We start from the raw sequence: 22,419 nt of genomic DNA, 5'->3' as shown, positions 1-22,419 counted from the left end.
ACAGAGGTGTTTGTAATATTATCTCATGGTTCTTTGTTTTTTCTTGGGGTCGGTGGTAATATCACCCTTATCATTTCTGGTTATGGTTATTTGAATCTTCTCTCTTGTCTTCTTTATTAATCTAGCTGGTGGTCTATTTTATTAATTTTTTCAAAAAACAAGCTCTGGGATTTGTTGATCTTTTGAATGGTTTTTCATGTCTCTATCTCCTTCAGTTCGGCTCTGATTTTTGTTATTTTTTAACTTCTGCTAGTTTTGGGATCTGTTTGCTCTCGGTAGAACAGTTTCAATACCAAGCTAAGGTAAACAAAATCCAGTAAGCTCTCTAACAGGATTTTTGTATACAATATTCAAGCATATTATATGGTCTAATTTATTTTACATTTACTTTTATGATTGAGATGTTAGAAAATGCATCCCCCTCCAATGTTTTTGGAAAAAAACATAATTAGAATTTTCTTTTGAAGTTTTGCAAACCAGGGAAACTTGAGATTCATTTTCAATAGATGCAAAACCCTATCCTTTTAAGTAAAATGGCTGCCAGGAAACTACCAAAAACAGTTGAGAAATGATGTGCAAATTTGAGAGGAGACCTGTCACCTCATTTTTCCTCTCCAGCTTTTCACCAGCCTGAAACCTCGAGAAAAAAGAGAGGACAAGAAGGAAATTTGAGGCAGATTATTAATATAAACTTTAGCGTATCAATAATAAAATAATTTGGCTGGACTTACTTATTTTTATCCCAAATTGCCTTCCTAAAACATGTTTTTGTCCTGGTGTAATGCAAGTGATGAGTACTTTCAGTTAAGATTTTCTTACTGAGTAAACAGTTTCCTTTGTAAATGATACTCTGAGCTCAGGCACAAATGTATGTCCCACAAACCTATTTAAGCCACAAGAAACACTAGAGCAACTACCCATGAAATAAATGCCCATGTTGGGGCACAGATCTGAAAGCATTGTGAATTGTAAGTACTTCATGTAGGAAGGTTAAATGCAACAGTTCATAGTTTATATTCTGCCAACTTAACCATGAGCCTAATCTTTGTTACACTTTTTTCTATTATTAGCTGAGATTTAAGAGGCATTTGGAAGTGCCCCAGTTAGCTGGAAACAGATGGCCTGTTCTTTCTCTTCTTAGAATCCACCAGAGAGCTCTACAGTAGCTGCTCAACTGTGGCTTCAGATTGTTTAGGGTTTTCTTTTGTTTGTTTGTTTGCTTGTCTTTTGTTTTCTTGTGTTTTTTTTGTTTTTTTGTTTTGTTTTGTTTTGTTTTTTTGTACATGTGATGATGGCCTATTTTGGCAATTTACAATGCAGTACAATCTTTCAATTAATCATTGCTTAAGTGAAATGCTGTACTTTAGTAATCAGTGTTCAAAAACTTCCTATCATAAAAACTTTTCAACTTTCATGTAGACTATTATGAACTGGCAACCTCTGGACTAGTTTAATACAAGTGCCACATTTTTTTCTTGACAGTACTAACAATATATAATATTGCTTGTTCTGGAAGGTTGTTCAGCATGGAAATAGATAACAAGTGATACATACATGAGAATGTGAAAATCTGCCATCTTTATCCCATCAATATTTGCTGATGGATCTTCCCTCAAATAATTAAAACAAATGAAAGATAAATTCAAAAAGTCATACTTTTTACACAGAATTTTGCCTTTAAAAAAGGTCAGTCATTTGTGAAGAAGCTTTGCAGAATATTATTTCACAAAATCTTAGATGTGAAAGGGAACCTAGAGATTACTCAATCCAATCACTTCATATTTAAGTTTATAAAATGGAATTCTATGAAGGATCACAGAGCTACCCAATTAGTAGCAAGACCAAGCATAGGACCCCAATTTCCTGACTCAAAGTCCAGTCGTTACTATTTTATGATTAATTACTTTTGTTTCAGATGTTTATCTCAAAAGTAGATTGTACTAATTCAGAAATGTAAGACACTTCTTATTTTGTGTGATTCAAAGTCTGACATTAGTGGGAATTCCAAGTAGTAACTGCTTTCCTGCCAAATTGGGACCTAAATTTACTGGTGCCTTCTGAGTAAAACAACAAATCAACACTAAATGCCGTTACAGCTTTGTGCTGTTCTAGCCTTATCCTTGATCACATCTCATAAAACGGAAAAGGGGTGAAGGGTTCAGAGTGAGCTTTGGGATCCAAGTCTCTAACCTCTTTGACTCTGTTTCTGAAATTAAAATGTGAAAAATTTATAGTTTAGTTAATAGTAATGTACCAATGTTAATTTTATAGTTTTTACAAATGTGCTGTGATAACATAAGATATCAGCACTGGAGGAAACTAGTGAAAGATGTGGGCTATACAGGTGCTCTCCGTACACTTTGAACTTTTGTGTAAATCTAAAATTATCTCATAACAAAAAGTGTTTTTAAAGCAAAACAACAACAAAAACACCCCAAAAATTATAGTCATGGGCACTAGATTAACCTTGAAGCACAGAGACAGATATGTAAGTATGTTTCTTTTCAATGATGTTTATAATCAATGCTATGAAGTATAGATATTTTAAGAGCAATAGAGATGAAATCTCAAGCTTTTCTCTGATATTTGCTCTTATTCAGTATTTGTAGCAGTAATAAATACTTCACCAATGACCATCCCACTCCATTTCCCTTTACACAGACATAAAGACACACACACACTTAGACTTCTGAAACTTATCCTGATATCTCTCAGTCAGTTCTGCAGCTGAGTAGTCCCATGCTTCAGGCCCTTGCTTATGAGGCTGAAGAGGGTGGAGAAGCTCCCATGTTGTGCCCCATCATAATCATTTTCTTCCAATGCTCTGCCTCTCCCAGCAAACCGCCTGCCACCTTTTGCATCAAACATCACAGTGCTTTTCCACCTCTCATCCTAATGAAGTCCATGAGGTTGATTAACTGGACCTTCAGAATTGTGGAGAGAGGGGAAGCAAATGTTAGTAAGAGTATTTTTAAATTCTTGGAATTTGCATTTGACGCTTCTTAATTACTGTTAAAGTAATATCCAGATTCTAAATACCAAGGCATACTATGTTTATATTGTAGACTGCATTTGGATAATTATATTTTCTCTGGTATGTGGTTATGCTTTTGGGACACATTTTCCCACTAAAGTGGGAAGTGCAAACTTATTTAATAATGATCTCAACATAGCACAATTTAAAATGATAATTTGAAATGATATTTTGTACAGCATCACGAGATAACTATACAAATGAACTCTTGTAAGGTTAATAATGTATTTAAAGCTTGAAAACTGCTAAGAATAAATCTTAAATGTTCTCACCACACACAAAAAAGGATAATGTGAGTTGATGGATATGTTACTGGGCTTGATTGTGGTAATCATTTCATAACGTATATGTATATCAAAACATCATGTTGTATACTATAAATATATACAATTTTTATTTATCAATTATACCTCAATAAAACTGAAGAAAAAAGACAACTGGAGAAAAAAAAATACAACAAAATGGTTACCTCTGGGTTAAAATTCTGATAATGCCACTTTGAACAAGTTATTTAATGTCCCTGAGCCATATTTTTCACATCTTTAAAATAGAGATAACAATTTCTAAGTCTTTGTGATTATTAATGAAATAATGAACCAAAATGTGGACTGTAATTGTACCTATTCCATAGGGTTAGTGCACGTAAATGAGATGGGATGTACCATTTTAGCAGAGTATCTAGAGCACAGGCAGCACTTAGTAAAATGTTGACCATGTACTAACCTGCTAACAAGGAAACCCTCACATGTGCCCCATTCTTGCTGCTAGCTAACTTCTTTTACAACATGGCTCATTCATACCAAATTAAGTAGAACACCATTTTGAATTATAGGTGTGATTAAGTACTTGCTGATTATTTTTCCCCTTTCTCTCCACACACATATCGTTTAGCAAACATCTAAATCTGATTTAACAAGCTTATCTTTTACTGGGTGGTTTTTCATATTACTGAAGTATTTTATATAACCACAGAGATTCTCTACAGGTTTTCCTTAAATAACATGCTCACATTCCTTATATTAAACTAAAACATGTTAATTTACCATATGCTAACATAAATCGGAGGTTTTAGGAACACGTCTGTTGTATAAAACAGATCACACCTGTACACATTGTGAATGCACACATATAAATAGTAAACCAAAGTATACTGTTGTAGGAAATCTAAAGAGTAAAATAATAAACTCCTGTTTAGAATTAAAAGTATGTAATTAAGCAAAATACTGGGTCCATGGTAAGTATTCAATGAAAAATACACCGACTGAATTATCATGCTAATGATAAACTCTTCTAGGAATGACTCTTAAGAGTCGTTCTGTCTTTGAAATTGATTATTTATTTCATAAACCTATTATATTCATGGAACCAATTTTACTAATTATGAGATTATTTTATGATGTCTTTTGTTTTTATCATAAGTCACTGCACTCAGTATATTTAGATTCTACTTTATGTTGTGTATGCTGTTTCCTTCAAAATGTTCTTTAGGAAAAAAATATTTGAGCAGCAGAAACAGGCTGTTCTAGGACATCCTTTCCTTTAAAGACATGAGTTTCTCCAGCATAAAAAATGATTGGATTCCAAATTGGTTAAATTGCTTCTTCTGTAACAGTTCAGTCACATGTTGTCTTGTTACAGTGGAACATGTGCTCTCATTTCAGAAGAGCCATTCTGTGAGAAAGTTTTATTTGGCCCACATAGCCAATCCCCGGATTTGTGGGTGTTACCTCCTTTCTGTGTTACAAGTTTTTTTTCATCATCATTATTGCTTCTGCTTCATCAGCTGTAACACAGTTTAGGGCAATCCTTTTAAAGAATGAGATGTTTTTCAAAATAGACAAAACAGTTGGCTAGACAGAAAAGAGCTATCAACAAAATTAGGTCAGTTGTTTGTGTGTTGCTCCCTGAACCACTTCAGAGACACACCATCTCACACATGTGTAAATTAACAGACATTAAGCAAGCATATCATCTGTGCATTCCAACACACATTTTTATCCTGTTTTATTAAGGAAAGTAAATGATATGCAAAGTGATTTCATTCAGAGAATACAGGACCAAAACAACCAAATAAATGCTTGGTTTGGACCCTCTTTAGCAAGCCCTCTAGGTGTTTCTCATGCAAGCTAAAGGTTGAAAAACACTCTGTAGCAACACGGAAGGAATAAGGCACAGTACTTGCCCCTAAGCACTTCTCCTTGGTCTCAAGGAGTTCCCAGCTGCTTCAAATTTGCATTTTAATTACCTAGCACAGTTTTATCATATATAAGCTTAGTTGATAATGATAATATTATTGCTACTTAAGAGTGTAATGGTTTTTCATCTCTTCTTGAGCAGCCATTCAATGAAGTATTTATTAGAAAGTAGTAGTTAGTATCCATTACAAAAAGCCTTATGAATCTTATGAGTTGAGCTGCATTGTTATTGCTTGTTACAACACACACACATAGAGAGAGAAAGAGAGAATTATAAGGTAAAAAATCTTAAGGGACAAATATTTTCAATAAATAATTTTAAAGTGATTTTTGTGTTGTGTTTAAATTCTAGATAATATTATTAAGTTTATACTTGCTATCTTCTCATGTTTATTAATATAGGTTGTTTACAGCTTTCTGACAACATAATTAATATATAATTAACTATATATATTTATAAAGCATTTAATTTGATAAATTTTGACACATATATGCATAGTATCATAAAACATTTTGTAGAGGGGCTTTCAGTTCTGATAGATTACAGGTATTCATTACTTGTGCAAGTTTTCCCCCTTTCAACCCTGATTTTAAAATGGGACTGCAGAGAACACTTCCTGAGTAAAGTAACATGAGCTAAGATTTGTAAGATGAGTGGATACCTCCCCAAGTGAATACAAAGGAGAAGAGTTTTACAGAATGGAAATAAAGTCTATCTCACCTAGACTTCTAGACTTCTCACCTCTGACATCTAGATTCATGGCTGTTGTAATTTATCATCATTTTGGGTTTTGAAATATTTACTCAACTCTTAGTTTCTTCTTATAATTCCAAATGAGATGAGCTTAACAGGGCAAGTGAAATAAGCAACACTGCTTCTGAGAGTAGCCATCCCTGCAGTTTGTTTCTTGCATTAGAGTAACTTGTTTAGCTTTGTCCATCAATCCACTCTGGAATTCATGTTTATATGCTGTGTGTATTATAGAGAATAGCATGAGGAAAATTATATTTTCATATTTTCACTTTTAAAGAATGAAATCTAATAACTTGCCTTTAATTTCCTTTTTACCTTCTTCTTCCCCCGAGCAAATTATTACCTCCCCAAATATTTATTTATCATTACTCCCATGTGTTAATACTGAGACTTTACTTTTTGTTCTCTCATTTGCATTATTTCCTCCATTGCAGGTTGGCTTCATGAGTTGGGAAAGAGACTGGAATCTCCGTACTATGGCAACAATACCTTGGGGGGCCCGTCGATCCGAAGTGCCTATATTGCTGCTCTGTACTTCACGCTGAGCAGCCTCACCAGCGTGGGTTTTGGGAATGTCTCTGCTAATACAGATGCAGAAAAGATCTTCTCCATCTGCACCATGCTGATTGGTGGTAAGAGAGCATCTTCTTTTATACCAAGAAGAGGAACTATGCCTGCCTAACTATCACTGCCTGTTTGTTCCGTCCTGAAATACAATAGAGATAAGCTGATTAACACTGGAAGATTCTAAAAGCGCTAATTAGATAGTCTAGATGCAAAGCTGTAGTTGTCTCTGTGGTTCCATATAAAAAGAGACTTGAGAGATTAACACACTAGAGCGTGCATTTAAGAAGAATGGAGCAAGATTAACACATGGGGCTCCCCTTATGTAGAATCATTACCTCATCCAGCTTACTGTTTTAGCCTGCAAAGGTAAGACGAAGTAAGAAGTGGCTATGTAGGCAAACTTACAATACACATTTGCCCTGCCCACTAGGATGTGTACTCTGGACAGTGGCTTAGACCCTTTCCTAGATCCTAGACTTTTCCTAGATCCTCCAACTTACTTTTACATATGCCCTCTTTCTGGTCCACATTGTGGCCTTGAAACTATGGGTTGAGTCCGTTTCAGACTCTTCACTCAGTTTCTTCATCTTTCAAGTGATGTATTAGGCAAGATGCAACTGTGGTTCTTTGTATCTCTGATGTAATGTTATATGACCATAAATAACATAGAAATTGCTTTCTATAAAACAAGGGTATTAGTAAGATCCAGCAGTACTTCTCCCAATAAAAAAACAAATTTAATTTAGATGGTCTTCACACTTCTCTCCCTAGGCAACTCTTTTATAAGAGACTCAGTGAAAGAGGGTGGTTGATTCAGCAAACATCTATCCCCACTCCTGGAATGAAAGCCCCAAGTACACTTACTTTGGAAAGCTCAAAATATTAAAAAATTAGGAAATTTGCCCAAAACACTCTCTAGAGAATTTTATGACAATCAAAAACAGGAATAAATATTTCTTATATGAACATAATGAAACAGTCTGCATTTTATACTTCTCTTCAAAGAAATCACATTTTTAAAGCATTAAGAATATTTTTAAAGCCAGTAAGTTCAATATTCAGTTAAACTAAGAGACAGCTATAATTCATAAATACACATAAAGTCTGCAAAAACTGAGACTGATAGATGGCAAACGCGAGGAGAGATGGGAAGACGTGACAAGAGGGTCTGGCATGTCAAATCTCAGAAAGCATTAGCAAAAATACACTTCCTAAGTGTGAGGTTCATAACCTAAAGTGCAAAAGCTATCACCCTCCTTTATTACAAGTAAGAGCAACAAGTGAGCAAGTTGGTGGAGAAGTAGAGAAGGCTCAGCTCACAAAGAATCACACCAACTGTTCATATTTGCAGAGATCATGCTAACAACAGACAATAATTCAAAATATATTAATAAAGCTATTGCTGTTATTAAAGAAGACCACAAACAAAAACTAAGTATCTTAGAAAAGATATAACAAAAGAGGTTAAAGATAAGATGAAGTATCTAAGCAAAGATATCAAAGAAAAAAGCAAAGCCATCTTATGCACAAAGATAAAATTGAAGGAAAAAAGGGAATAGACATTGCAAAGAATATAATGAGTCATAAAGGATAAAAAGAAGGAAAGCAAAAGAAACTGAAGGGAAGGAAGAAAAAGCAGAGAGAAAAAACAAAAAGAGACAGAGGGAGGAGAGAGAGAGAGCTCAAAGATGGAAGGCAGGCAGGCAAAAGAAAGAAAGAAAAACAGTGAGTGACAAAGACAGAAAGAAACAAACTTAAAAAGAGTAGAGAAAACCCTAACAGTAAAGAGCAGCCTAAGGAGAACCAGCATATGTATATTGCTTATTAATGCATAAATAAATTTTAATAAGAATCAGCAGATTCAAAGGAAGACTTTTCACTATATAGCATTTTACATAATTTTTTAGAAAATGTTTGATATATTGCATGTAATTTTTTTAAGCAGGAAGAAGAGAACAAGCTAGATAGCGGCACAATAGAAAGGAAGGAAAATAACAGGGTTGATTCAACCATTTATGTATTCAAATATTGTATTAGTTCATTCTCACTCTGCTAATAAAGTCGTACCCAAGACTGGACAATTTATAAAGAAAAAGAGGTTAAATGGATTCATGGTTCCACATGGCTGGGGAGGCCTCACAATCATGGCAGAAGGCAATGGAGGAGCACAATCACATTTTACATGGCAGCAGGCAAGAGAGCACGTTCAGGGGAACTGCCCTTTATAAAACCATCAGATCTTGTGAGACTTATTTACTATCAGCAGAACAGCACAGGAAAAACCTGTCCCCACGATTCAATTACCTCCCACCAGGTCCCTCCCCACAACATGTGGGGATTATGGGAGCTACAATTCAAAATGAGATTTGGGTCGGGGACACAACCATATCAAGTGTGTAACCAAATACTTACTGAATATCTATTATATGACAACACCAATACAATAATAAATAGTGAACATTCATTAGTTGTTTTTATGTTCCATTCTCTGTTTTAAGTGTTCTAACACAATACAATAATTTTTTAAGCAAATCTATGGGGTTGGCACTATTATTATTTTTTCTTATAACAAATAGACTATTACACTATTTTCTCTGGACTCCAAACCCACCTTTATTTGTTTTGCTTTGTAATGCTGGGGTTTGTACTCAGCAAAACTCACTCTTCTTTGCCAGCTGACCTCAGTTGCTTTTTCTTATAGGAGGAACCAAGGGAAGACTGGCAGGCAGGAGGAGGGGAGAAGGGACTGCCTGCTGTGGTGCGCATGCTGTTCCCTCAGTGGAGGCAGGCACCTCAGCAGCAGCAGATGGTTTCAGCCTTCATTCCAGAACCAAACTCACTGGGCCTCCTCAGACAATTTTGCATCAGTCAGGGGTGCTATCTTGTCCAAAGACAGAACCCTGGCTCACTGACACTCCTCACAACTCCTACTCTGTGTTTCTATGTTCTGATAACTGCACTTCTTCCCTCTGTGTATCCAGCCCTAAGGATTAAGCCTTCTACATTTGCTATGTCTGTGTTACCTCTATTTTTCCTTTTTGTTTATTCAGCCTTCAAACCCCAGGAAAACCAATTCTCTATACTGAATTACTGCTGCTGTTGAAGTATTTAGTATAATTTCTTTCTTCTAAACTTCCAACTGATGCAGATTGATATTATCCACAGTTTTCAGATAACAAATCTAAAGTATGGAGAATTAAAGTAACTTTCCAATGCCACACAACCAGTTAGTAAAGTCGCAAGGTTTGAACCCAGGTGAATACTTACTTCTCTCCTTAAACATGTAAAGGGAAACTTCACTGAACCATAAGACTGCTGTGATGGAGTATTAGGAGATGTTGGAGTCTACCTGGATCAACTAAGCGTTCTTTGTAGGCTAGAGTTCTGTTAATATTTTCTGCCCCACAATATTCCCCTCAAAACCTGTTTTAGCATGTCCTCTTAATGACCTTAATTCAAGATATCACTTTGAGTTTTGAACCTTATAATAGGAGATGGCTCCTACAGGCTTCCTTGCATGAGAGATGTGATATGAGTGTGTGGGTCTTAAGCAATTGGTCACCCAGCATGCAGTGAAATCAAAGAAGTATAAAAACAAACGTTCCCTCAAAGAGCTTATGATCCAGTTTGGAGGAGATAGGCTGAAACATGTGGAAAGAGTTTTACTGATACCAGACAGTAAATGCTAAGTGCCATATCAGCTAGGAAGTTCAGAAGCAGTGAGAGTTTCTTGGAAAGACAGTGCCATGGGACAGTTGTTGAAGTAGCATGCTGGGGCTGCAGCAGCTGTAACAAGCTCTTGGCTGATGTAGAGCAGTAACAGCCTAGGGAGCAGAGAACAGGAATTCTCATTTTCTGAAGAGCTACAGTGTGCCAGGCCCTGTGGTGACTGTTTCATATCCAACATTATGACTTTTTATAATTTCCATTCTCTGTGATAGCCCATATTTCAGCCAAGCAAAATCACAAGCATTTTGCAGATAAACACAGTCTATACTTATTTAATATTTGCCCATGTTTCTTCTACTCCTGATGATAATTTTGGGAAATGCTCACAGCTTAATTCTACTAATTTGACATTTCAAAAAATCCGTAAGATAATTGAGCTTATTCTCTATTGATCCACTTACTGTATTGTGAGTAGTACTGAATCAAAAATTGTTAATGCACAAACTATTCCCCGCTGTTCTCTGTAGGTAGGTGCAACACTGATCACAAAGGCCAAAAGGTACAGGAAATAATCTGATAATGTCACTTTGTTTCTTGTTTGTTGAATGTTTATTGAGCAAATGTCCCAGTGCAAAATCAGTGCTCATTGGTAAGTGGCATTAAAAAATTTAGGTGACCTGAGCAGCACTTAGCAAACTATTCATTTGAAACTCAAATGGCATCTAAGTGACTTGAATTTATGAGTTAAAGCTTTTCATATTTGTGTTTGTGGGGAAATAATTTTATATTATTGTGAAAATTACCCTGGCTAGGAAAAATGATTCCTGCATTTTAATATTTCCTAATTAACTAATTACTTGTAAACTGTTGAGAACTAATCATAAGAGCTCACACTATTGAGCACTTTGTTCATTTAATTCTTATAATACTGTGAGATAGAGATTATTAATACCCCAATTTAGACATAAGGCAGAAAGATTTAGTGAGTTTAAATCCAGGACTCACTAAGACCTGGCAAACTTCTTCTAAAATATTCATTTTATTATGTACTATAAATTTATTTTATTTACTTAATTTTGATAAATATAAACAAATAATTTATTTTTAAAAAGAAAAACCTAAAATCTGTGTTACCATAGACTTAAGTCTAGGGTATCTCACTAGAAATCCCCCACACAAGGCTGATGAAATTGCTAGTGGCAAGGATGCAATGTACTAGAAAAATAAACAGTAGCAATATTAAATGAGAAAGGGGACTGGCAAAACTCCAGATAATTATCAAGGACAGAGATAATATTGCTCAGTGAGAAGAAACGGATGAAAAAATGCTGAATGGATCCACCTGGGAGTCCTCTGGGAACCCATCAGAATTTCCACAGGAGTTGTACAGGTTTTATTTTATATGTCTATATATAGATATATATAGATTTTCTGAAGAGGTACAGTGTGAGCTACAGTGAAGAGCTAAGAAAGTCCATAGATAGGCAAAGCTTATATATATAGCTATATAGAGAGATATATAGCTATATATAGATATATAGATATATAGAGATATATAGACATATACATACACACACATATGTACACATATATGTGTGTATATGTATATAAGCATAAACTTTATATGTATGTGTATATATATATATAAAGTTTTCATTTAAGATGCCATATAAACTTCCATATAAGCATCTGTAATTATGGAGTGTACAAACCACTAATATATGGGAGGAATATTTAAAACTGTAAATCAGAGAGATTTAAAGCAAAAATAATTTCTAAAAATTATACATAGACAAAACTATGTGAACTTTGAGAACACTCAAAACAAATAAGTAATCCTAATAGCTTCAGATGAATATTAGAATTAATGAGTGAATTCAGTAAGGTTTATGGACACAAGATCAATATGCAAAAAATCAATTGCATTTCTATATACTAGTAACAAATTAGAAATAAAATATTAAAAGTATTACAAATAATTAAATATTTATGAATAATTATAACTAAAAATTTGTAAGACTTCTATACAGAAAATTACAAAACATTAGTGAGAAAATAATGGAAGGATATACAATGGTGATGGTTGCTAACAATGGACTCAGCATTGTGAAAATACTAGTTGTACTCAAAGTAATCTAAAGATTCAATGCAATCCCAATAAAAATTCCAGTAGATGTGTGTGTGTGTGTGTGTGTGTTTGAAAATTGACAATTGTTTCTAAAAATCAGTGGAAAAGAGCAAAAACCAGTCAAAGCTATCATGAAACAAAATTGGAAGATGTGTGCTACAGATATCAAAATGTATTTCAAAGTTACAGTAATTAAGAGTGTATGGTGTTTGTCCCATAATAGACCAATAGGCCAATGAAATAGAAGAGAGTTCAGAACTGTTTCTGAACTCATATATTGTCACACATATATTGTCACTTCATTTGTGATATGGATGCTACTTTCAGTAAATGTTGTTGGGTCAAATGTATATCTACCTGTTGGAAGACAACCTTGGTCCCTCTTAAAACTGTACATAAAAATTAATTCCAGGTGGATTTTGATCTAAATTGAGGAGGGAAAACAATAAAACTTCTAAAAGATAATACAGGAGAATATTTTTATGACCTTTGATTTGGCAAAGGTTTCCTAATCATGACACAAAAAGCCCTAGCCATAAAGGAAAAGAATGATAAATTGAACTGCAGAACTTCTTTTGTATCAAAAGACCTTATTATAAATGTGAAGAGGGAAGTTAAAGGATAGGAGAAGATATTTTCAAATGTTTATCTGACAAAGGACTCTCATCTACTGTATATAAAGAACTGTTAAATCGATGAGAAAAAGATCAATCAACTCCCTGAAATGGGCAAAAGCTTGAAAAAAAACCTGAAAAGTAGATTTCCAATACCGGAGTAGATGACAAACATATAAAAACGTGCTCAACATCATTAATCAGAAACAAGCAAATTAAAACCAAAATTAGATACCATTTTATGTTCACCAAAATGATATGTTTAAAAACACCGCAACCCTAACTGTTTGAGAGGATAATGGAAAACCTTGACCTCTCCTACACTGTTGATGAGCATGTCAGTCGATACAACTTTGTCAACATCTACCATATCTGAATATACCTCTACTCTGTGATTCAACAATTCCACTTCTGAATATATAACCAGTGGAAATGCATACATGTATACTTCAGGATATATACATAGATGTCTATAAAAGCCTTTTTGTAAGAATCTCAAACTGGAAATGTCCATTAATAGGAGAATAAATAAGTAAATTTTGAAATACCTATTCAAGAGAGCATTATATACTAAAAGTAAATGAACTCCTATGTCATGGAACCTTGTGGACAAATCTTGCAAACTCAATGCTCAGCAGAGAAGCCAGACAGAAAAAAAGTACATACTGTATGATTTTGTTTAGAGAAAGTTCATAGATAGGCAAAGCTTATTAATTGTAATATAATTGGTAACTGTGGTTACCTTTGGTCAAGGGATTGGTTAGTGATTGTGAAGGGGATACAGGGAAGCCTCCAGAATACTATTATTTGGTTTATTCATCTGGAGTGGTGGGAGGTAGTGATTCTATACTTATGTTTACTTTGAAAAATCTCAATGAGCTTCACATTTAGCAAGTGGGTAACTTGTTCTATATCTATCTTTGATTTTAATTTTACCTTGTAAAATTTTAATAGATGAGCTAAAAATAATATATCAAGTGTGAGTTAAGAAGCGGGGTAATAGTGAGCTAAGTTCTTGCCTTTCATACCAGGTTGTTCTTGGGTTTGTCTTAACAATAATGAGTCAAGCAATGGAGTACAATTATATTGTCCAACATTTTGGTGATAACTGCAAAAATACCTTAAAAAAATCATTTTAAAAGGTTGATTTTGGCGAGTGAGATGGGGATGAAGGGATGAGTTTGGGGCTGAACTATTTATCATAGATTTTCTAAACCATTTGCTTACAATTATAAAACTTTTTAAAGAAAGTATCAAACTACCAGAGGCACATTTCAGTTCCATAAATATTTATGGCATACTTAAATTATGCCAAGAGCTGTGCTAGATGCAGGGGAAACAAAGATGACTAAGATATGATACTTTCTTTCAAGGAGTTCACAGTTTAATAATGGAAATAGGTACTTAAGCAGAGGATGTTCTCTCTTTTTTATTTCTATTTTTTTCTATTATAATGCACATTTAGAAAAAATTGGAAAACAAACAAAAATAAAATTACACATAGTCTCATTATCAAAAGACAGTTTTCCAGAATTTCCATACATATGTAATTATTTTTTGAAATATGTGTGTATAACTATTCATATTTTTTGCAACCAGACAAAATATACAGAAAAGATTTTCTAATGTCTTTAAAAATTCTATTACACTAAACAGTGACTGCCTATAGTCACCTAATGAGTTTGCCCCAGTTGATAAAGTCATCAGCACAGCCTTGGAGGTTGGATAAAGCTTCCTAATAAAGATCATTCATCACTGAGAACATATTCAGTTTCAATGAAGCATTATTATCACAAAGTAATCAAGGCTTCCCTCGGGTCCCCCCCCCCCCCAACCCACTGAATACACACACACTACCCTGACATAGTTTTATTGGACCCATATGATGAGCTATTGTGTTCACAAATTCAGGCTGTTCTTAAGATGTCTTTGCACTGCCATTTAAATTCATCATTTAGGAAATTTTTCTCATCTCTATTCTCTCTGCCATCTGCCATCCACAAGCCAGTGTACTTATAACCAAGAATGGAAATTTCCAGGGCAATGAGGAGGTGGGAGAGAGAAGGAGGGCAGCTAAGATTACCCAAAACCTGAGCTCTGGCCTCCTTTTATATCAGTAGAAAACGCCCCCTACTTAGCCTCCAAAGCCACTGCAAAATAGTTGGCTAAAGTAATTAGCAATGATGTTATACTCCTGGAGATAAGTGTTGTCCAAAATTCAGGAAAAGAAAGAGAAGGGGAAAGAAAAAGGAAAAGGGAAGTGAAAAGGGAAAGGAAAAGACAAAGGGAAAGAGAAAGAGAAAGAAAAAGCCAGGCAGTTCTACAGAAGCGCTTCTTTCATTTGAGAACCACTTACTTTCTTCTTAGATGCCAATTGTTGAAGTTCCTTCCAGGACCTGATACTGAGATGAAATTTTACAAAATGCATTTTATGCAAAACTCCTACACACAAAAAAAGAGATGCCCACACACTCAGCAGGTCGAACACTCAAGAATTATATACATCAAATTTGCTAGAAATAAAGGAAAAGTAAGTAATAATTTCCATACTGACCTGGATATAGAAGTTCTTGAGTCAAACTTTCATAGGAGATGGAATGATTTCTCCTGACAGTTACACACACTCTTTGCCAGGGTGAAACGATAACCAGTGACAGAATGGTCATAATAACTTTGGAAAATGAAAGGCTATGAGGACCAGAATTTTATTTTTTTAACTACTTAAATTAGAAATCGTTATCTATGCTGAAATGAGACTTTGAAATTGTGATGACTCAGACATAGACTAGTACTTTTCAATAACACTTATGAATGCTATAATTAATCCAGTAATTCATTTTACTAATACAATACAACTAGGATGTTAAATAATCTGAACATATTACTTCTCTTACTTTAAGTGCTTTCCACATTATAATTAAGCAAAGCAAGGTTAAAATGATACACATAATTAAGGAAAGCAGTGTTAAAATAAATGAAACAGAATTGTTCTCTGTACTCGATTTAATCTCCATGAAAAGACGATTGCATAGTGTTAAAGATGGTAGGGCTTCCAAACACTTAGCCCATAAGTATATTAAGGGAGCCTGAAATCAATGTTTAATTTCTTTGACTTGGAGCAGAATCAGTTCTTTTCTTTGAGTGTTTATTGTAAGTAGAGCTCTTATCTTCCAGATAAAAGACTTAAGCATCAGAACTGCTATGCTTCTAAAACAATACAGAAGAATGAACCTCTATTTAGAATCTACAAAGAACAAATCCAACATTTAGTTGCTACGTGATATATATTTTTCATGGAATATTTTTGACCTGTTGGGACACATCTTATTTTTGAATATTTAGGAATAATACATACTTACACATTCTTGCATGTATCAAGCATTTATTGAGTATGTTTTGAATTTCTTTTATCAATAAGTTATGTCTACTAAGAGCCACTCTTTACTATTTATGAGGTTGCAGGAAAACCTTAAATCTGAGTCATTTTCCCCAAATTTAATTGCATTGAGCATGCTGAAAATTCATAAAATTTTTCACTTTCATAAGGAAAATTAACATAAACTGAGCAAATACTGTTTTTCATACATAGACTAGGGACTTTTTAAAACATACATAGGTCTTTAAATCTTGAAATAGCCCTATGAGTAAGGGCTATTTAACATAATGACTATGCCCACTTAACATGAATCTGTTTAAAGGAGTTATGTAACTTACCAAGTTGACACAATTAAAAAGTAGCAAAATCAGTATTCAAATCCAGATCTGTCTGATTCTGAAGTTCATATTCTCTCTGCAACATTACATTGCTTCTTGTATATAGACCCTAAGTTTAACCCTATTCTAGTAACTTTTCCAAAATACTGAGGTCTTGTTATGAAGGGAGTAATTTTATAGACATAGTGACCATTATTCCATAGAAAAATTATGTATTACCTGGTAAAGAATTTTAATTCCACTTTGAGATTAGAATTAGGTTAGTATGCCAGTGTTTGGTAATTTCTGATAAATGTAGGGACACAAGATTTGAATTGGGGAGGTCCTGAAATAAGAAGATAAAAGTAATAATATGTTGACATATTTGCACTAATGTATCCATTATGATGCTAAGAAATTTTCAACATAGCTCCTTGGGCACTGAGGTTTTCATACATGTACATTTTGATAGATCCTAATAGACAAGCTAGTAAATGTTTAGTCTTTTTTTAAGCCCCAGATTACTGAAACAGATGATTTTACCCAACTAATAAGCTTCATGCCTCATTCCTAATCCTGTCCCAGAATAAGGATCAGGGATAAAATCTGAATATTACTTAGAGTTGACTTCTCCATAAATATGCATGTGCTTGGCCCTCATATCTCTCTCAGTTTCACAGTTCCAGGTATGTCCAAGGCCTTCTTGGATTATCTGCTGGTGTCTGTTTAGAAACCATTTCAGTTTCGTTCTGCTAATGACTAGTGAGTGCAAAATCCTGTCATGCCTTCTATGTCTTGACGATACCTAGTTGCTTCCCAAAGTGGGTAATTCCTGGAAAATGAGGTCCATCCTTTCACTCTACTGTTCTCCAGAAGAAATACCCACCCTAAATATCCATATGCCCTCAAATTCTGGTGAACAAAATTTTTCATGTAGTTACACTTTGATGGTAGGTTTGAGACAGGCTCAAAGGGCAGGCTTAGCAAGTAAGTGGAGGTTAAATACTATCTGGCTGACAAACCTCATTGAAACAAAAGCCCCATATATATATATATATATATATATATATATATACAACCTGCTGGTGCATCTCATGGTGGCAACAATGACTCTATGCAGAATACCTCTTTTTCTCTGTGAATTCATTTGTTTCTTTCTTTTTTTTTTTTTTTTTTTTTTTTGAGGCGGAGTCTTGCTTTGTCGCCCAGGCTGGAGTGCAGTGGCCGGATCTCAGCTCACTGCAAGCTCCGCCTCCCGGGTTCCCGCCATTCTCCTGCCTCAGCCTCCCGAGTAGCTGGGACTACAGGCGCCCGCCACCTCGCCCGGCTAGTTTTTTGTATTTTTAGTAGAGACGGGGTTTCACTGTGTTCGCCAGGATGGTCTCAATCTCCTGACCTTGTGATCCGCCCGTCTCGGCCTCCCAAAGTGCTGGGATTACAGGCTTGAGCCACCGCGCCCGGCCGAATTCATTTGTTTCTTGAATGGTCTCAGATTTTCCGATATCTCCCTCAAAATTAAAGTAACTGCAGAGCTGGAGTTGGAGTGGGTATTGGAGCTTCACACTGCTCAAGAAATCCTCAATTACATTTTTTACAACTTCCTTCATATCTGCATTAATATAAATTTATCATATTTAATATTCTAAAGCGAAGTTTACATGACGGCTTTTTGAGGGGGTGAAACTAAAGTTCCCACAAAGGCTAACTAAAGTAGACTTACTTCAAAAATTTATTTCATTCATTACCATAATAAAAGTAATTATTAAACTATAACTTTATAGCTTATTCTATCAAACTATGAAAACTATTTTATTGTAACTATTAAACTATACATAACTATTAAAATAATATAGATGTAAATCAAGTTCAAATAAAAGTTTATCATAACCAGAATGGCAACTAACAGATTAAATGTAAATCAGAGGCCTATTTTGCATATCATTGAGTATTTTTAAAGATATTTTTACTCTGATCAAGCCATATGGAATCAAAGTGATTGCTTCAGGATGTACCCTGTGATACAGTGTCTGTACCAAAATGCTTGTACCAAAATAGCTGTATCAACACGGCCATATAAGTACATTCTGCTCTGATCCAGGATAGACTGTAAATTAGATTTAAGGGTGGGCCCCACTGTCATATTTCTCTTCCATTGTATACTGTGTTGTTCTTTCTAGCCTTGATGCACGCCTTGGTGTTTGGAAATGTGACAGCAATCATACAGAGGATGTACTCCAGATGGTCCCTCTATCACACTAGGACTAAGGATCTGAAAGATTTCATCCGTGTCCATCACCTGCCCCAACAACTCAAGCAGAGGATGCTCGAATATTTTCAAACAACCTGGTCAGTCAACAATGGAATAGATTCAAATGAGGTAATGTTCATTTCTCATGTTGTTTTCAGGCAGAAAGCACATATTCTAAGGTAAAAGCAAGATGCTCTAATGCAGGTATCAGAAGTGAAAAGCATACTAACTTCTTTATTCCTTTATTTTTTTAATTATTCATGAATCCCAATCCATCTTCTTTCGCTTGCTTTGGCTTGTGTTTTCACAACGCCAATTTGGATTGACCAAAGTTTTATATTAACTTGCTGCTTGTTCAATCAGGTGGACTTACTTTCCTTCTTATCATCTCTTTTCGAAGGAATCAATTCTTACGACAATTTAATGGTGTAATCTGGGATAATTATATGAATCAAGTTTCTGTTTCCCTTTAACATCAATAAAGTTAAAAAATTCCATCAAAGGGGTTATGTTTATACTTCCAGAAACACCCCAGACTGCCACTATAAAAAAGGTATTATATATATCTCACGCCTGTAATCCCAGCACTTTGGGAGGCCCAGGTGGGCGGATCACGAGGTCAGGAGATGGAGACCATCTGGCTAACACGGTGAAACTCAGTCTCTACTAAAAATACAAAAAATTAGCTGGGCGTGGTGGCGGGCACCTGTAGTCCCAGCTATTCGGGAGGCTGAGGCAGGAGAGTGGGGTGAAACCGGGAGGTGGAGCTTGCAGTGAGCCAAGATCACACCACTGCACTCCAGCCTGGGCGACGAGCGAGACTCCGTCTCAAAAAAAAAAAAAAGATATTATATAAATCAACCAACCATTTCATCAACCCACCAATCAAACCTGTAACCAACATTTTAGTAGTGATTAATTGGTTTCTCCTCTCTTCGTATAATCACCAGTGGATCCAAATTCCTTATCTTATGTCCTGACTAGGACTCTGTGAGAAGCAAGTCACAATGAGTCATTATATGTTTTCCTGCTAGAGCAGTTTTCTTAATTTGTTCTCTTTCTCCAGACTTCTTATCACCTGGTTATTTAGTAGCACATAATTGAAATCACAGTCACTGAAAAATCTCTCCAGGATTATACATACTTAGATTTCCTCTTCTGTATGCCAAACAGCAGGAGACAGTAGGAAGAGCATCCCTGCAGTCTTGCAAAGTAAATCAGTTAGACTACACTTACCCCAATTTGATTTCCTCCTTCATCTTCTCTGACAGCTTTTGAAAGACTTTCCAGATGAACTGCGTTCTGACATCACTATGCACTTGAACAAGGAGATCTTACAGTTGTCCCTTTTTGAATGTGCCAGCCGGGGCTGCCTCAGGTCTCTGTCTCTACACATCAAAACCTCTTTCTGTGCTCCGGGGGAGTATCTGCTGCGTCAAGGGGATGCTTTGCAGGCCATCTACTTTGTATGCTCGGGCTCCATGGAAGTTCTTAAAGACAGCATGGTGCTGGCTATTCTTGGTAGGTCTGAATTGAAAAACTTGTATGAAGTTTGACTCTGGAGCATAAATTAAGAAGATGAAATGGGGAAAAACTGCTATTGAGAGTAGGAAAAGAATAGATGAAGATGTGAACTCAGGAGTATTCTTCATATGAGTTTAGTTTGCCTAAGTGTTATATCCAACATATTATTTAATTCTTGTAAAAAAAAAAAAAACAGTAGTATAAATATGATCTCCATTTTAGACATGAATAATTAGTTCTTGAGTTAACAAGCCCAGATCACCTAGTAAGAAAATAAGCTCAGTTATTTTTTATTCCTAAAGCCAAATTATTAATCATGATGGATACTCCCTTCTGGTGAAATAGCTGCTCCGTTTTAAGAGGGCATTTATTTTTGTGGAAAATTAATTCAGAGAACACAAAAACTAAATTGTGCCTGTGCTAGAAATAGAGCAAAGGTGACTGTGTTTCAAGAATAAGCTCTCATAGTCATCATTAACCTAATACTGTCAAGGTGACTATAGGCTCTTTTTACTTCCTTAAAGAAAACTTACAAGATATATTGTGAAAATTTTGTGCCACGGAGCTGACTCTCAATATTAATACGTAATTGGTCTTCATTGAAATACAAAGGGCAGTTGACAAAAACGGCATGCAGAGTTAATGTATACAAAATCCTGTTTACAATTTTATGTGGGGCTATTTTAAAGGTCACTCTGGGCTGGGCACGGTGACTCATGCCTGTAATCCTAGCACTTTTGGAGACGAGGCAGGTGCATTGCTTGAGCCCATGAGTTCAAAACCAGCCTGGGCAACATGGACAGACCCTGTCTCTACTAAAAGTACCAATAATTACCTGTCCATGGTGGCAGGATCCTGTAGTTTCAGCTACCTGGGAGGCTGAGATGGGAGGATCGCTGAGAGGTGGAGGGTGCAGTAAGCCAAGATAGCGCCACTGCCTCCAACCTAAGTGCAGAGAGAGAGAGACAGTGTCTCAAAAAAAAAAAAAAAAAAAAAAAAAAAAAACTGTAATTTTTATTTGTTTATTCACCTAATGTTTATTGAGGGCCTATGAATGAATCCAGTATCGGTCTAAACACTGATAATGCAGCAAAAAAGAAAATGGTCAAAATCCTTGCCTACATGAAAATTAAACTGAAGTGAAGGATATGATGGGGTCTGAGACCAGCCAAGGTGGTAGTAATGATGGTGAGAGGCAGGTGAATTCAGGATATATTTCAAACACCAATATAAAACACAAATATTTAGAGTTTGTGCTAATAAAAGGGGGGTAAATCCAGTACCTTTTTATTTTTAATTTTTAAGAACCTTATATTTGTAAACAACTACTTGCAAAGTGTGTTCACACACAAGGTCTCATTTAAGCCTTTACAACACAGAAAGACAGATGGCGAAGGTATTTTCTCTGATTTTTCTAAAGTCAAGGCTAACCTAAGACATTGGATTCTGTATTCAACATTCCTTCCGTGTCTAAACAATGTCTATTTTTCTAATTAAAAAAAAAAAAAACCCGCACTCATTTGTTTACCACAGCACTATTTATGATAGCAACAATATGGAATCAACCTAAGTGTTCATCAATGGATGAATGGATTAAAAATATGGTACATATGTGCAATGGAATACTATTCAGCCATAAAGAAGAATGAAATTATGTATTTTGCAGCAATGTGGATTGAACTGGATACCATTATCTTAAGTAAAATAACTCAGAAAAAGAAAGTCAAATATTACATGTTCTCACTTATAATTGGGAGGTAAATAAAGTGTACAGATGGATGTAGAGTGTGGAATAATAGACACTGGAGACTAGAAAAAGTGGAAGACTGGGGGAGGGGGGTGAGGGATGAAAATAAATTAATGGATACAGGGTACACCTTTCAAGTGATGGTTACACTCAAAGTCCAGACTTCACCAATAGGCAATATATCTATGTAACAAAACTGCACTTGTATTCCTTAAATTTATGCAAATTTAAAAAAAGACATTATTC

At 35.2% G+C, this 22,419-nt stretch overlaps 1 protein-coding gene across 1 annotated transcript in view; it reads left to right on the top strand.

Annotated features, from left to right (window-relative positions):
- KCNH8 (potassium voltage-gated channel subfamily H member 8) overlaps positions 1–22,419 on the top strand; it is a 400,761-nt gene that overhangs the window by 306,444 nt on the left and 71,898 nt on the right. Inside the window, exons 8-10 of the mRNA XM_010354979.2 lie at positions 6,418–6,615; positions 18,832–19,031; positions 20,174–20,423. Coding sequence (XP_010353281.2) covers positions 6,418–6,615; positions 18,832–19,031; positions 20,174–20,423 — 648 coding nt within the window. The remainder of the gene's footprint in view (positions 1–6,417; positions 6,616–18,831; positions 19,032–20,173; positions 20,424–22,419) is intronic.

Source organism: Rhinopithecus roxellana, chromosome 1 (genome assembly GCF_007565055.1).
Source record: "Rhinopithecus roxellana isolate Shanxi Qingling chromosome 1, ASM756505v1, whole genome shotgun sequence".
Lineage (NCBI taxonomy): Eukaryota > Metazoa > Chordata > Mammalia > Primates > Cercopithecidae > Rhinopithecus > Rhinopithecus roxellana.
Note: the sequence above shows the minus strand (reverse complement) of the source record. Positions and strands in the feature narration are given on the sequence as shown.